Source organism: Scyliorhinus torazame, chromosome 24 (assembly GCF_047496885.1).
Source record: "Scyliorhinus torazame isolate Kashiwa2021f chromosome 24, sScyTor2.1, whole genome shotgun sequence".
Lineage (NCBI taxonomy): Eukaryota > Metazoa > Chordata > Chondrichthyes > Carcharhiniformes > Scyliorhinidae > Scyliorhinus > Scyliorhinus torazame.
The window spans coordinates 33,487,755-33,501,503 of record NC_092730.1 but is presented as its reverse complement, the minus strand read 5'-3'; the positions used below and the strand labels follow the sequence as shown (position 1 = coordinate 33,501,503).

Here is a 13,749-nt window from a genome sequence, read left to right as displayed (position 1 = left end):
CACACACCCTGGTTTACACACACTCCTGATTTACACACTCTATGAGTTTGGATATAGCAAAGATTTTACACCCCCCCTGATTTACACACTCTATCAGTTTGGATACAGCAAAGATCTTACACCCCCCCTGGTTTACACACTCCCCTGGTTTACACACTCTATGGCTTTGGATACAGCAAAGATTTTACACACACCCTGGTTTACACTCCCCTGGATTGATACATTTGGTATTGAAATATTGAGTCAGATGTGCTTCATTTTCTAACGGAAAGAGTGGAATTCAATCAAAACTATCATAATATAATGGAATTATGTAAACTGGGAATGTGTAAAGCTGGGAATTTGGTACAACCAGAGGAGAGTGTAAAGCCAGGGGTGTAAGTGTGTTAATGAGGGGAGTGTGTAAAATGAGGTGATTGTGCAATATCGATGTCTGTAAACCTGGAGGCTGTAAAATCAGGGGTGTGTTTGAGTGGATTGTGACAAAGAAGGAAAACACAATGTGGGCATGTATAAATCAGTGGCGTTTAAATCCAGTAGTGTGTAAAATTAGTGTGAGTGTAAACCAGGAGTGTGGGCATAGCAAATAGTGTGTAAACCTGTGTGCACAAAAGTAGGTGAATGTGCAAAACAAGGTGAGTGTGGAAAGCCACACATAACAAATGAGTAGATAAAGCAGGTAGTGTGTCAGCCAGGGAAGTGTACGCACACAGGGGAGTGTATGGATCCAATGGAGTATACACAAGAGAGTGTGCAAAGCAAGAAGTGTGCAAAACCAGTGGATGGTTTAAACCAGTTGAGTGTGTGAAATCTGGGGAGTGGCAAACCAGGGGAGTGTGTAAACCAGGGTGGTGTGTAAAATCTTCGCTGTATCCAAACCCATAGAGTGTGTAAATCAGAGGAGTGTGTAAACCAGGGTGTGTGTAAATCAGGGGAGTGTGTAAACCAGGGTGTGTGTAAAATCTTCGCTGTATCCAAACCCGTAGAGTGTGTAAATCAGGGGAGTGTGTAAACCAGGGTGTGTGTAAAATCTTTGCTGTCTCCAAACTCATAGAGTGTGTAAACCAGGGGAGTGTGTAAACCAGGGTGTGTGTAAAAGCTTTGCTGTATCCAAACCCATAGAGTGTGTAAACCAGGGGAGTGTAAACCAGGGTGTGTGTAAAATCTTTGCTGTATCCAAAGCCATAGAGTGTGTAAACCAGGGGAGTGTGTAAACCAGGGGGGGTGTAAGATCTTTGCTGTATCCAAACTGATAGAGTGTGTAAATCAGGGGGGGTGTAAAATCTTTGCTATATCCAAACTCATAGAGTGTGTAAATCAGGAGAGTGTGTAAACCAGGGTGTGTGTAAATCAGGGGGGGTGTAAAGCCAGTGGATTATTTAAATCAGATGAGTGTGTGAAACCAGAGGAGAGTTAAACAACAAGAGTGTGGAAACCAGGGGAATGTGTAATTAGGGCAGTGTGTAAATCAGGGGAGTGTGTAATACAGGGGAGTGTGTAAACAGGGCAGTGTGCAAACCGGGGGAGGGGGGTTGTAACCAAATAATGTGCAATTCGAGGCTGCGTATAAATCGGGCGAGTGTGTAAAAGATGGTGCTTGGGAAAACTGCCGTGAACCAGGAGGGTGAGCAAACCAGGGGAGTGAGTGAACCAGGAGAGTGAGCAAACCAGGAGAGTGAGTGAACCAGGAGAGTGAGCAAACCAGGAGAGTGAGTAAAACAGGGGAGTGCGTAAACCAGGAGAGTGAGTAAACCAGGAGAGTGAGTGAACCAGGAGAGTGAGCAAACCAGGAGAGTGAGTAAAACAGAGGAGTGAGTAAACCAGGAGAGTGAGTGAACCAGGAGAGTGAGCAAACCAGGAGAGTGAGTAAAACAGGGGAGTGAGTAAAACAGGGGAGTGAGTAAAACAGGGGAGTGAGTAAAACAGGAGAGTGAGTAAAACAGGGGAGTGCGTAAACCAGGAGAGTGAGTAAACCAGGAGAGTGAGTGAACCAGGAGAGTGAGCAAACCAGGAGAGTGAGTAAAACAGGGGAGTGAGTAAACCAGGAGAGTGAGTGAACCAGGAGAGTGAGTAAAACAGGGGAGTGAGTAAAACAGGGGAGTGAGTAAAACAGGGGAGTGAGTGAACCAGGAGAGTGAGTAAACCAGGGGAGTGAGTGAACCAGGGGAGTGAGTGAACCGGGAGAGCGAGTGAACCGTGAGAGCGAGTGAACCGGGAGAGCGAGTGAACCAGGGGAGCGAGTGAACCAGGGGAGCGAGTGAACCAGGGGAGCGAGTGAACCAGGAGAGCGAGTGAACCAGGGGAGCGAGTGAACCAGGGGAGCGAGTGAACCAGGGGAGCGAGTGAACCAGGGGAGCGAGTGAACCAGGGGTGCGAGTGAACCAGGGGTGCGAGTGAACCAGGGGAGTGAGTGAACCTGGAGAGTGAGTAAACCTGGAGAGCGAGTGAACCAGGGGAGTGAATACATTTGGAGGGGGAACATTGGTTTCACTGCTGCCTCACTGTGCCAGGGATCCTGGTTCAATTCCAGCGTTGGGTGACTGTCTGTCTGGAGTTTGCATATTCTGCCTGTGTCTGTGTAGATTTCCTCCGGGTGCTCTGTTTTTCTCCCACAAGCCAAAGATGTGCAGGTTAGATGGATTGGCGATGCTGAATTACCGCTTTGTATCCAAGGGTGTGTAGATTACGTAGGGATACAGATTTATGGTGGTCGGGTGGGGAGTGGTCCTAGGTGGGCTGCTCTTTCTGAGTGTCAGTGCAGACTCGATGGGCCAGATTGCCTCCTTCTGCAATGTGGTAATTCTATGGTTCTATGGAAAATGAAGTAAATCAGTGGAAAGGTAGTTTGAAGAAAGTGTGAGTTTGAGGGGCTGAGTGACAGTGTAATAACAAACAAGCTGCAGGCAATGACTGCAAATTGAATCTCTCATTGGCACAAACACACAGCTACAAAGGTGATTGGTTGAGCCGGGGATAAATGTAATACCTGGGATTCATGTCGCATTACATTCATCTCCCAACATCTGGCCTGCGAAGTCCTACCAACTGTCCTGGTTTGAGACAATTCACACCTCCTTAACCTGGGGTTACCCCATCTCTGGATCTGTAAAGATTTAATCACCTGCTAATGGTCACATTCCAAGCATTGTCTGGCATCTTTGAATCTGTCTCTACATATATTTCTGGAACATACCTCTTCATTCACCTGAAGAAGGAGCAGAGCTCCGAAAGCTAGTGACATCGAAACAAACCTGTTGGACTTTAACCTGGTGTTGTCAGACTTCTTACTGTGCTCACCCCAGTCCAACGCCGGCATCTCCACATCATTCTGAGATTGGGAGCGCATGCGCAGCCCCTCCCCCACATACTCTCCATTTGGTCAGTGAGTGGAATTGCTTTGTTGAAGCTGAAGGAAATGTCAATGTCAGCGCCCAGGACAGCGAGGAAACACCATTCTCATTGCAGCAGCACATCCATTTGGGAGTGTGAGCAAAGAGGCTCAGAGATCATTACTGACTCGGGGGGAGTTCAGGGAGAATCGGGGGCTGTTTGCAAGAGGCGCAGCGGAGCACGATCTTGTTCCGGGACTTGGAGTGAGCAGGGGGAAGGGAGAGCTTTTTCTGGGCCTGGCTTATTTGTCTGATTCTGGGTTAGGATTTGGAGAGTATTTTCTTTCTTTTACTGATTGGGGGCAGCAAGGTAGCATAGTGGTTAGCACGGCTGCATCACTGCTCTATGGTACCAGGTTCGATTTCCAGGCTTGTGTTGCTATCTGCGGAGTCTGCACGTTCTCCCCGTATCTGCGTGGGTTTCCTCCGGGTGCTCCGGTTTCCTCCCACAGTCCTAAAATGTGCAGGTTAGGTGGATTGGCCCTAATAAATTGCACTTAGTGTCCAAAAAGGTTAGGTGGGGTTACTGGGTTAGGGTGGAGGCATGGGTTACTGGGTTAGGGTGGAGGCATGGGTTACTGGGTTAGGGTGGAGGCATGGATTTCTGGGTTAGGGTGGAGGCGTGAGATGCTCTTTACAAAGATGGGCTCGAATGGCCTCCTTCTGCACTGTAAATTCTGTGATTATCAGTTGAAAGAATAGATTGATTTATCATTGGCCTCATTTGACCCTGATTTACAAGAGATATGCTTTCTTCCCCCTAGTTCAACAGATGAAGAGATGAGTTCCAAGAACAAGATGATGATTCCTCAGCAAAATGTATGTGCCGCTGTCTCCTTCTAACTGACAGTAAGTACAATATTAATCCAACATTGCTGAGACACAGACACAACATCATCTCCACCGTCACAGAGAAAAGAAGCAGTCAGACTCACATTGACCTCAAGTCCCAGATAAACACACTCGCACGACTGTCACACACACTTACACTCTCTCTCACACACAGATGTTCCCTCTCACACACACTCACAGACTCTCTCACACACACTCAGTCACTCTCACTCACACACATACCAGTCACTGAGCAGTAAGCAGTTAAATAAGTTTTATATATCACAGATACATAGTGAGGGTAAAACTCACACACACCTGTAATAGTAAAATATGTGTTATATATAACAGATACATAGTGAGGGTAAAACACACACACGCATCTGTAAGAGTAAATTATGTGTTATATATCACAGATACATAGTGAGGGTAAAACTCACACACACACCTGTAAGAGTAAAATATGTGTTATGTATCACAGATACATAGTTAGGGTAAAACACACACACACCTGTAAGAGTAAAATATGTGTTATATATCACGGATACATAGTGAGGGTAAAACTCACACACACCTGTAAGAGTAAAATATGTGTTATATATCAAAGAGAGACAGTGAGGGAAAATACACACAGGCGTACTGACACACACACACACACACTCTCACATACACACCATCTCTCAGACAAACTCACACACCAGTAACAGAGCAGCAATCACTAATATATGTGTTATCTATCAAAGATATACAGTTATATACAGCCAAACTCACTCTCTCTCACACACACACCACTCACTCTCCTAACAATAACTGAGCAGTAAGCAGTAAAATATGTTATACATCATAGAAACAATGAGGATAAAACTCACACTCTCTCACTTACACACTCTCTCACCAGTACCTGAGCAGTAAGCAGTAAAAGATGTTATACATCACAGAGAGACAGCGAGAATAAATATACACACACTCACTCATATACTCACACACACACTCCCAAACACACTGTAACACACACACACACTCCCAAACACACTGTCTCACTCACACACACACTCCCAAACACACTGTCTCACTCACACACACACTCCCAAACACACTGTCTCACTCACACACACACTCCCAAACACACTGTCTCACTCACACACACACTCCCAAACACACTGCCTCACTCACAAACACACTCCCAAACACACTGTCTCACTCACACACACACTCCCAAACACACTGTCTCACTCACAAACACACTCCCAAACACACTGTCTCACTCACACACACACTCCCAAACACACTGTCTCACTCACACACACACTCCCAAACACACTGGCTCACTCCCACACACATTCCCAAACACACTGTCTCACTCACACACACACTGTCTCACTCACACACACACTCCCAAACACACTGTCTCACCCCCAAACACACTGTCTCACTCCCAAACACACTCCCAAACACACTGTCTCACTCACACACACACTCCCAAACACACTGTCTCACTCACACACACACTCCCAAACACACTGGCTCACTCCCACACACATTCCCAAACACACTGTCTCACTCACACACACACTGTCTCACTCACACACACACTCCCAAACACACTGTCTCACCCCCAAACACACTGTCTCACTCCCAAACACACTCCCAAACACACTGTCTCACTCACAAACACACTCCCAAACACACTGTCTCACTCACACACACACTCCCAAACACACTGTCTCACTCACACACACACTCCCAAACACACTGGCTCACTCCCACACACATTCCCAAACACACTGTCTCACTCACACACACACTCCCAAACACACTGTCTCACTCACACACACACTCCCAAACACACTGTCTCACTCACACACACACTGTCTCACTCACACACCCACACAGCAGTAAGCAGTAAAATATTCATTATATATCACAGAGAGACAGTGAGGTTAACACATCCACACAGATATGACTCTTTATAATAATCTTTATTGTCACAAGTAGGCTTACATTAACACTGCAATGTTTCTGTGAAAAGCCCCCAGTCACCACATTCTGGCGCCTGTTTAGTTACAGGGAGGGAGAATTCAGAAAGTCTTAATTACCTAACAGCTCGTCTTTCGGGACAATCGACCAATGAGTGTGTGTAGTAACCTCTGTGATAGTAACCACTGTCTCTCTGTGATATATATTGAATATTCTACTGCTTATTGCTCAGTTACTGGTGTGTGAGAGAGAGTGTGAGTGTGTTTACCCTCACTGTCTCTGTGCTATATAACTCGTATTTCACTCTCTCTCACACATTCTCTCTCACACACACTCATACACTCTCTCATTCACACACACACACCAATAACTGAGCGGTAAAATATGCTTTATATATCACAGAGGGACAATGAGAGACAGTGTGACACACACTCACTATTTCTCTGGCAAACACTAACTCTCACACACACTCATTCTCTCACACTCCTAGTCCCTCTCCCTCAGACTGCCTCACACATGGACACACCAGTCACTGAGCAGTAAGCAGTTAAATATGTGTTATATATCGCAGAGGGACAGTGAGGGTAAAACACACTCTCGCCACTCTCACACTTAAGTAACTGAGCAGTAAGCAGTAAAATATATTATATATGATAGCCAGACAGTGAGGATAAACACACTCGCACACCAGTAACTGAGCAGCAAAATATGTGTGAAATATCACAGAGACAATGAAGGTAAAACACACACACACGCATGCAGACTATTTCTCACACTCATACACTCTTGCAGACATATTGACCCATTCCCTCGCACACACTTCCTCACACACACTCACATATTCACAAACTTTGATATTCACACACTCTTTGACACAACAGTAACTGAGCAGTACACAGTAAAATATGCATCATATATCACAGAGACCATGATGGTAAAACACACTCTCTCTCACACACACACACCCCAGTAACAGAGCAGCAAGAGTAAAATATGTGTTACATATCAAAGAGTGACAATGTAAAATACAGAGGCTCACTCGCTCACACACGCACTCTCTCACACACCCACTCTCTCTCTCACAAACGCACTCTCTCACACACACCCACTCTCTCACAAACACACTCACACACACATCCACTCTCTCTCTCTCACACACCAACTCTCTCACTCACACACACATCCACCCACTCTCTCTCACACACACCCACTCTCTCACACACACCCACTCTCTCTCACACACACCCACTCTCACACACACCCACTCTCTCACACACACCCACTCTCTCTCACACACCCACTCTCTCATACACACCGACTCTCTCTCACACACACACACACTCTCTCACACACACACACCCCAGTAACAGAGCAGCAAGAGTAAAATATGTGTTACATATCAAAGAGTGACAATGTAAAATACAGAGGCTCACTCGCTCACACACGCACTCTCTCACACACCCACTCTCTCTCTCACAAACGCACTCTCTCACACATACCCACTCTCTCACAAACACACTCACACACACATCCACTCTCTCTCTCTCACACACCAAATCTCTCACTCACACACACATCCACCCACTCTCTCTCACACACACACACTCTCTCACACACACCCACTCTCTCTCACACACATCCACTCTCTCTCACACACATCCACTCTCTCACACACACATCCACTCTCTCATACACACCGACTCTCTCTCACACACCCACTCTCTCATACACACCGACTCTCTCTCACACACACACACACACTCTCTCTCACACACACACACTCTCTCTCACACGCACCCACTCTCTCTCACACACCCACTCTCTCTCTCACACACCCACTCTCTCACACACACACACACTCTCTCTCACACGCACCCACTCTCTCTCACACACCCACTCTCTCTCTCACACACCCACTCTCTCTCACACACACCCACTCTCTCTCACACACACACACACTCTCTCTCACACACACCCACTCTCTCTCACACACACCCACTCTCTCTCACACACACCCACTCTCTCTCACACACACCCACTCTCTCTCACACACACCCACTCTCTCTCACACACACCCACTCTCTCTCACACACACCCACTCTCTCTCACACACACCCACTCTCTCTCACACACACCCACTCTCTCTTGCACACATGCACTCTCACACACACACACTCTCTCACAAACACACTCACACACACATCCACTCTCTCTCACACACACCCACTCTCTCTCACACGCACCCACTCTCTCTCACATGCCAACTCTCTCTCACACACCCACTCTCTCTCTCTCACACACCCACTCTCTCTCTCTCACACACCCACTCTCTTTCACACGCACCCACTCTCTCTCACACACACACCCACTCTCTCTCACACAGACCCACTCTCTCACACACGCACCCACTCTCTCTCACACACACCCACTCTCTCTCACACGCACCCACTCTCTCTCACATGCCAACTCTCTCTCACACACCCACTCTCTCTCTCTCACACACCCACTCTCTCTCTCTCACACACCCACTCTCTTTCACACGCACCCACTCTCTCTCACACACACACACCCACTCTCTCTCTCACAGACCCACTCTCTCTCACACGCACCCACTCTCTCTCACACACACCCACTCTCTCTCACACACACCCACTCTCTCTCACACACACACACTCTCTCTCACACACACACACTCTCTCTCACACACACACACTCTCTCTCGCACACACCCACTCTCTCTCGCACACACCCACTCTCTCTCGCACACACCCACTCTCTCTCGCACACACCCACTCTCTCTCACACACACACACACTCTCACACACACACACACTCTCTCACACCCACTCTCTCTCACACACACCCACTCTCTCTCACACACACCCACTCTCTCTCACACACACCCACTCTCTCTCACACACACCCACTCTCTCTCACACACACCCACTCTCTCTCACACACACCCACCATTTTCACTTGCCTTTAATGTGACAGGTGAGCCTGCTTGGTCCCCACGATCTCACTTGCTTTGTTATTCAATGTTACATTTCTGATAATGACTCCAGCTGATGATTGAAGATCTCACTGCATCCATTGAAAAAAATACAGAGGTTTGTCCTGGAACTCGCCCTGCTTAATCTTCAAATGTCTTTGACATTTTGAGGGTTTTAAACTTTCATTTGCCAGTAATTCCCGACATGTAACACCCATGAAATTTGACTCCTGATTGCAGTGGCACAATTTATAAACCCACCCCTCAAATACTCATCATTGTGCTGCTTTGTTCCTGTTTTCAGCTTCTTCATGGGTTGTTCACCAGAGGCCCTGGAGTTCACTCCAGCACTGCTGGCAGCTGCAAAATGGAGGAATCTCTCTCGGGCCCAGAACACGTGAGGTCAGCGTACGGGGCGTGTGACCTGCTCGCTGGCGCCGCCTCCGGTGGGAGGACTCCAGAATTTGCTGAACAAAACAGGCCCGGGACAACGCACTGACATCAGGAGGAGCCAGTCCAACTTGCTGGGCTCCAGGCCTGCGCACTGCTTGATAAGAGACGCATGCGCGGAATGGCCGACAAACTCAAACGTCCATCATGGTTGGCATTTGTAAACACTAGTCGTGACCATTGGCCATTCCTTCCGCGATCTGGATAACTACCACCCTCCTGAAACCTTCCTGAGATCCACCCACAGGTCATGACCCTGAGCTTGAAAACCCCGGGACTATGATATCCTTGTCTCTATTCGCCGAGGCACAGAGTTTAAGAAAAGGCAGGTTATGCTGGAACTGTATAAAACATTGGTTAGGCCTTAGCTAGAGTAATACTTACACACACACTGTATCAGAGAGTGAGTAAATCCCACACTCACACACTGTATCAGAGAGTGAGTAAATCCCACACTCACACACTGTATCAGAGAGTGAGTAAATCCCACACTCACACACAGTATCTGAGAGTGAGTAAATCACACACTCTCACACTGTGTCAGAGAGTGAGTAAATCCCACACTCACACACTGTATCAGAGAGTGAGTAAATCCCACACTCTCACACTGTATCAGAGTGAGTAAATCCCACACTCACACACTGTATCAGAGAGTGAGTAAATCCCACACTCACACACTGTATCCGAGAGTGAGTAAATTCCACACTCACACACTGTATCAGAGTGAATAAATCCCACACTCTCACACTGTGTCAGAGAGTGAGTAAATTCCACTCTCTCACACTGTATAAGAGAATGAGTAAATCCCACACTCAAACACTGTATCAGAGAGTGAGTAAATCCCACACTCTCACACTGTATCACAGAGCGAGTAAATCCCACACTCAGACACTGTGTTAGAGAGTGAGTAAATCGCACTCTCACACACTGTATCAGAGAGTGAGTAAATCCCACACTCACACACTGTATCAGAGCATAAGTGTATTCCACACTCGCACACTACATCAGAGAGTGAAGAAATCCCACACACACACTGTATCAGAGAGTGAGTAAATCCCACATTCTCACACTATCAGTGAGTAAATCCCACACACTCACATATTACAAGGCACTCACAGTTCCTGAAGGAATCCCACAGTCTCTCTGTGCTGAAGGGTCCCTCTCACCGACAGCCAGGTACTTTTCCCGGTGGATTTTTCCACACTGACAAACTGGGACTGGAGACATTCTTTCTGAAATGTATTTCCTGTTTGTAATATGATTGTAATCTGAGGTTTATGATTGGTGCAAAATCCTAATTCTGATTGGTCTGTTTTTTTATCCAGTCAAATAAACAGAACATAACTGGCTGTCCACATTCTCACAATGTCCAATCACAATCATTCCTTTCCCCATTCCTCATTAGCATAGATGTGAGGCTCTGTCTATTTAATCAGCGCTCGGAAGGGGTTTGTTTTATTTCTGGGTGATATTGACGATGGCTGACGAGAAGAAACCAACATCGAAACCAGCTTCCAAGAAGGGAGCCAAGAAAGTCATTAAGAAACCGGCAGTAAAGGGCGGCAAGAAGCGGCGAAGATCGAGGAAGGAGAGTTACTCCATCTACATCTACAAAGTGATGAAGCAGGTTCACCCCGACACTGGCATCTCCTCCAAGGCCATGAGCATCATGAACTCCTTCGTCAACGATATTTTCGAGCGCATCGCGGGTGAGGCTTCCCGCCTGGCCCATTACAACAAGCGCAGCACCATCAGCTCCCGGGAGATCCAGACCGCCGTGCGCCTGCTGCTGCCCGGGGAACTGGCCAAGCACGCTGTGTCGGAAGGGACAAAGGCGGTGACCAAGTACACCAGCTCCAAGTAAAACTGTTCTCAAACTCATCAAAACCCAACGGCTCTTTTAAGAGCCACCCACAATTTCTGGAAAGCAGCCAAACCATCGTTTTTAAATTATTATTAGACTATGAATAGCCAAATCGGTTCAAATAGGGTTTCCCTGGAACATAACATCCTGGGTGATGTCCAGTTATCGCCCGGTCGATCTTCGTGCCATGAAAATAAGTCTCATCATTTAGTGACTGCTCGGTGTCCCTGTGTGTCTTTGGTGTCTGACTTGGTCATATTCGGTCCCTGTCGCTATATTTGGAGAGACAATAGAACTCCAAAACCTCCCTTTCAATTTGTGTTCAGGTTTCCAAAAACCTCCCTTTCTCTTTCAGGCTTCCTCAATAATCGATCAGTTTATTGAGAGCACACCAGTGTTGTGGGAAAACTCCATTTCAATACTGACACGAGCTCCAAATTGCTCACTCCACTTTTAACACTGAAGTAGTCTACAATATGGAATTTTAAAAATAAGGTTTGTAGTTGGCTGTGAATTAGACATTCTGTCTGCATCTTAGACCGTTTTAAACAGCAGCCAGATTAAACTCGATTGGAATCCAGATTGTAAAAATCTGTGGAGACAGTTTCGGATTAAATGCCCCTTTTATAAATCCGAAACTTTTCCACAGATTCTCCCAGACATGCTGAGTTTATCCAGCATTTCTCTTCAATTCACATTTGCAGCATCCACATTTACTCCACTTTTAACACTGAGGAAGCGGGAGCAGTCTACAATGGGAACAAATGTTATTGTTTGCAGATGGCTCTAAATTAGACACTGCCGACGGCTGAAAGCGTTTTAAACAGCAGCCGGATTAAACCTGTGGAGACAGTTAACGTTTCGGATCTAAACGTTTCGGATCTAAACGTCCCTTCTACAGATCTTAAACGTTTCTCTCCACAGATTCTCCCAGATATGCTGAGTTTATCCAGCATTTTCTCATTAATTCACATTTGCGGCATCCGCATTATTTTGCTTTAATTTATTTTGGGTTTGTTCTGTTAGAGAGAAAACCCGAAATCAGAAACTGACAGATAAAGGGAAACTAGACTCGGGAAAGAGAGAAAATCCAACAATCTTATATTCAAAACTTAAATGATTTATTCACATGTTTTACGGTCCCTGTTCAATTTTATCTCTTATCTTTTCGCGCTCTTTTAAGCTTTAAAATAAATATTCGGTTGGAATCTGAACATTTGGCGCCCAAACTTTCCGCCCTCAGCACCGTGGAGTCTCCTGATTGGTGCTTCAAACATACATCTGATTGGTCAGTTTGTGCCAGGCTCCGCAATGTTGTTCAGATAACCAATCAGCAATGTGTGCACCGCCACTCCTCCTGAAGCTATAAGAGAAGTGAATGTGGGCGGGTTTCCTCATTCTGTGTGAAAGCGTTTGTGAGATTGTGACAATGTCTGGAAGAGGAAAGACCAGCGGTAAAGCTCGGGCCAAGGCCAAGTCTCGCTCCTCCCGGGCTGGACTGCAGTTCCCGGTGGGCCGTGTTCACAGGCACCTGAGAAAGGGCAACTATGCCCAGCGTGTGGGGGCCGGAGCCCCGGTCTATCTGGCTGCTGTGCTCGAGTATCTGACCGCTGAAATCCTCGAGCTGGCCGGCAACGCGGCCCGGGACAACAAGAAGACCCGCATCATCCCCAGGCACCTGCAGCTGGCCGTCCGCAACGACGAGGAGCTCAACAAGCTGCTGGGAGGGGTGACCATCGCTCAGGGCGGGGTGCTGCCTAATATCCAGGCCGTGCTGCTGCCCAAGAAAAGCAGCGCTGGCGCCGGCAAGAAGTGAAGCGACCATTCTTTAATCTAATAACACAAAGGCTCTTTTCAGAGCCACTCACTTTATCTGAAAAAGGGTGACCTGTTCTCGATCCGCTTCGTGCCGTGTTTGTGAGAATTTCCCAGAGGCTTCCGGCTGGAATGAGCTTCCCCTGTATTGTTGGTATTTACCGGGGGACGGCAATTTTTAGCGGGCAGGCTTTCCTAAACTGACCATTTATGTGCAATGGGTGAGCGGGGTTTCAGATTTCATTCCCGCTCTCATTACAATGTTCACTATGTGCGGTTCAGGTCTGACTTGGGAGAAAGCTGTTGTGATTCAGACTCTACAGCAGATTCATGTCGCCTTGGAATGTGAAAAGAGAGATCAATGATGGGAAATATTGGTCTATTTTAACGCTACACTGCCTCCTTACTCGTAAACCAGCTCGGTACATTAT

The 13,749-nt window shown here is 47.0% G+C and overlaps 1 protein-coding gene and 1 long non-coding RNA gene across 2 annotated transcripts in view; both read left to right on the top strand.

Moving 5' to 3' along the window:
• Positions 1–10,988, top strand: part of LOC140399994 (uncharacterized) — a 58,768-nt gene extending 47,780 nt beyond the window's left edge. Inside the window, exons 3-4 of the long non-coding RNA XR_011937945.1 lie at positions 4,154–4,238; positions 9,494–10,988. This is a non-coding gene — a long non-coding RNA (uncharacterized lncRNA). The remainder of the gene's footprint in view (positions 1–4,153; positions 4,239–9,493) is intronic.
• A 12-nt stretch (positions 10,989–11,000) lies between these two features.
• Positions 11,001–11,570, top strand: LOC140399993 (histone H2B-like). The gene has a single exon (XM_072489494.1). It carries the CDS (start codon positions 11,117–11,119, stop codon positions 11,501–11,503), a length of 387 nt encoding a protein of 128 aa, XP_072345595.1. The 5' UTR covers positions 11,001–11,116; the 3' UTR covers positions 11,504–11,570.
• The last annotated feature ends 2,179 nt before the right edge of the window (positions 11,571–13,749 follow it).